At 62.0% G+C, this 2,200-nt stretch overlaps 1 protein-coding gene across 1 annotated transcript in view; it reads right to left on the reverse strand.

Annotated features, from left to right (window-relative positions):
- NIBAN3 (niban apoptosis regulator 3) overlaps positions 1-2,200 on the reverse strand; it is a 19,006-nt gene that overhangs the window by 11,401 nt on the left and 5,405 nt on the right. Inside the window, exons 5-8 of the mRNA XM_045299254.1 lie at positions 1,459-1,646; positions 434-549; positions 253-357; positions 3-100 (exon numbers count right to left, since the gene is read on the reverse strand). Of these exons, the coding sequence (XP_045155189.1) occupies positions 3-100; positions 253-357; positions 434-549; positions 1,459-1,646 (507 nt within the window). The remainder of the gene's footprint in view (positions 1-2; positions 101-252; positions 358-433; positions 550-1,458; positions 1,647-2,200) is intronic.

The raw sequence follows: 2,200 nt of genomic DNA on the forward strand, positions 1-2,200 counted from the left end.
TCCTTTCCAGGGTGGTCAGCAGCTCGTCCTTTTCGGGCTGAAAGGCACGGAGCTCTGCAGAGACCCCGGCCAGGACAGCGGCGTGGACAGCGTCCAGGAACTGCAGAAGCCACCCGGGCCAGCCAACGCGGCCGGGCAGAGCCCGAGAGAGGAAGCAGAGAGCAGAGAGACGGGGGAGATGGAGAGACCGGGCCAGCGCGGGCAGATCCCGGGAGGCCCAGCCTAGGCCCCCGCGTGCCCACCCCTCCTCACCTCGGTCCAGGCCCAGGCCCGCGCGCGGGCCCCCCCTCGCAGGCGCGGCAGGCTCTGGGCGCGCAGCGTGGGCCGCAGCTCCCGCATCAGCACCGCGGTCAGCACCTGCGGGAGACCAGGCTGTGGGCGGGGCGCGCGGGCGGAGGGCGGGGTCCCGGCGGCCGCGCAGGTGGAGACTGACCTCAGCATCCGAGCCCAGGGTCGAGTCATCGTCGCCAAAGTGGCCGTGGCGTTTCCGGTACTGCTGCACGGCGTCCAGGAAGGCCCGGGCCGCGGGAGCCGAGCTGCGCTGCAGGACTATAGGCGATCAAGTCAGCCCCACCCTCCCCGCCCGCCCCTCTTCGCCCCGCCCCTGAACTCCGGAGTCTCGCCCACCTCTGGGTTCCCTGCTGGCTGGGGCACATGTCCCCAGGGTCACCACCTGCGCTTGAGGGGCCTGTGTGCCAGTTAAGCGCCCTGTGGCAGCTGCCAGGGGCTGTTACTCATTGGGCAGCTAACCGTAAGGTCAGCAGTTTGAACCCACCAGCTGCTCCGTGGGAGAAAGATGAGGCTTTCTACTCCCATAGAGGGTTGCAGCCTCAGAAACCCACAGAGGCAGTTATACTCCAACTTACAGGGTCACTATGAATCAGAATAGACTTGCGGGCAGTCAGTCAGTTGGTCAGTCAGTTGGCAGCTGTTAAGCATCGAACTGCTAGCCCTAAGGTCTGCGGTTTGAACTGCAGCTGCTCCGCTGGAGAGAGCGGAGGCTATCTGCTCCCATAAGGATTCACAGCCTTAGAGTGGGAATCCACTCAGGGCAGTGGGTTGGGTTTGGTTGCACGGGCAATCAGATGGGGCCAGAGAAAGGGGCGGGGGCTCAGTGGTGGGCGGGGCCTGGTGGGTGGGGCCTCCAGCGGCCTTTCCCATTGGGAAGGTTTATGCGCTATGGGTCCTGTTTCCTTTCTCCACCCGGCTGGCCCTTCATCTTCTTCGGGCTCCAGCTTCAACCCCTGGGAAGCCCTACCGGACCCCCAAGCCGAGTTGTCCCCCTCACAGCCCTGGCCGTTCCTGTCCGGAGTCCCCTAGGCCTTCGGCAACAACTCCCTTTTCAGATCGGAAAACCAAGGCTTCAAGAGGTTTCCACAGCCAGCCGCAGAGGTGTGTGTGACGTTAGAGCCTGAGCCATACCCCTGCCTGGTCACCCCCACCCTCCCCAAGACCCACCGGTGCCCCGCAGCCGGATGCCACCCTGGAGGGCCAGCTTCCAGGCGCGCTGTGCCTCCCTTGTAGCTGTGGAGAAACAGAGATGCCTGCGAAAGGGGTGCTGCAGGAAGAGGGGGAACTTCTCAGGGATGTCCACGAGGGGGTCGGGTTCTTCCTGGGCATGGCCTCCTGAAAACACACAGAGAATGGTCACACGTTGATTCCTTCACTCTGCAATGCGTCCTTCCGCCACAATGGGAAATTATCTGGGAAATGCTGGGAGCATGCGCTACAGAAATGACTGCTGCCGCGATGGCTCTGGGCGAGTAGGGTTCTGCGGGCCCAGGGCAGACATCACGAATCCATCTCGCACTGTTTCCCAGCCTCAGCACAGCGCCCTAGACAGACGTCACCACGCTGTGCACCAGGAGCTATTGTTTTAACCCTTTGTTACTGTAATTCGAACAGCCCCGAGTGGCCCGAGAGGTTTGCACTAGATGATGAATCGAAATGAAGTTGGTGGTTTGGACACTGCGGAAGAAATGCCTGGCAATACGCTTCTGCAAAGACCACAGCCAGGAAAACCTTAAAAGGGGCACAGTTCTGCTCTGTGACGCGTGGCGGCGCTGTGAGTTGGGATGGACTGCACAGGGGAAAGTTACTTAGATTCTGGTCAATTACTTAGAATCTCCCTCTCACCTGGAGGATTGGGACAGTGTCTTCGCTTGAGGGCAGTTCTGCAGCGGGGGGACACTGGGTGAAG

The sequence above is a fragment of the Echinops telfairi genome, unplaced genomic scaffold (assembly GCF_000313985.2).
Source record: "Echinops telfairi isolate 266 unplaced genomic scaffold, ASM31398v2 ScPeMD7_7457;HRSCAF=8495, whole genome shotgun sequence".
Classification (NCBI taxonomy): Eukaryota; Metazoa; Chordata; class Mammalia; order Afrosoricida; family Tenrecidae; genus Echinops; species Echinops telfairi.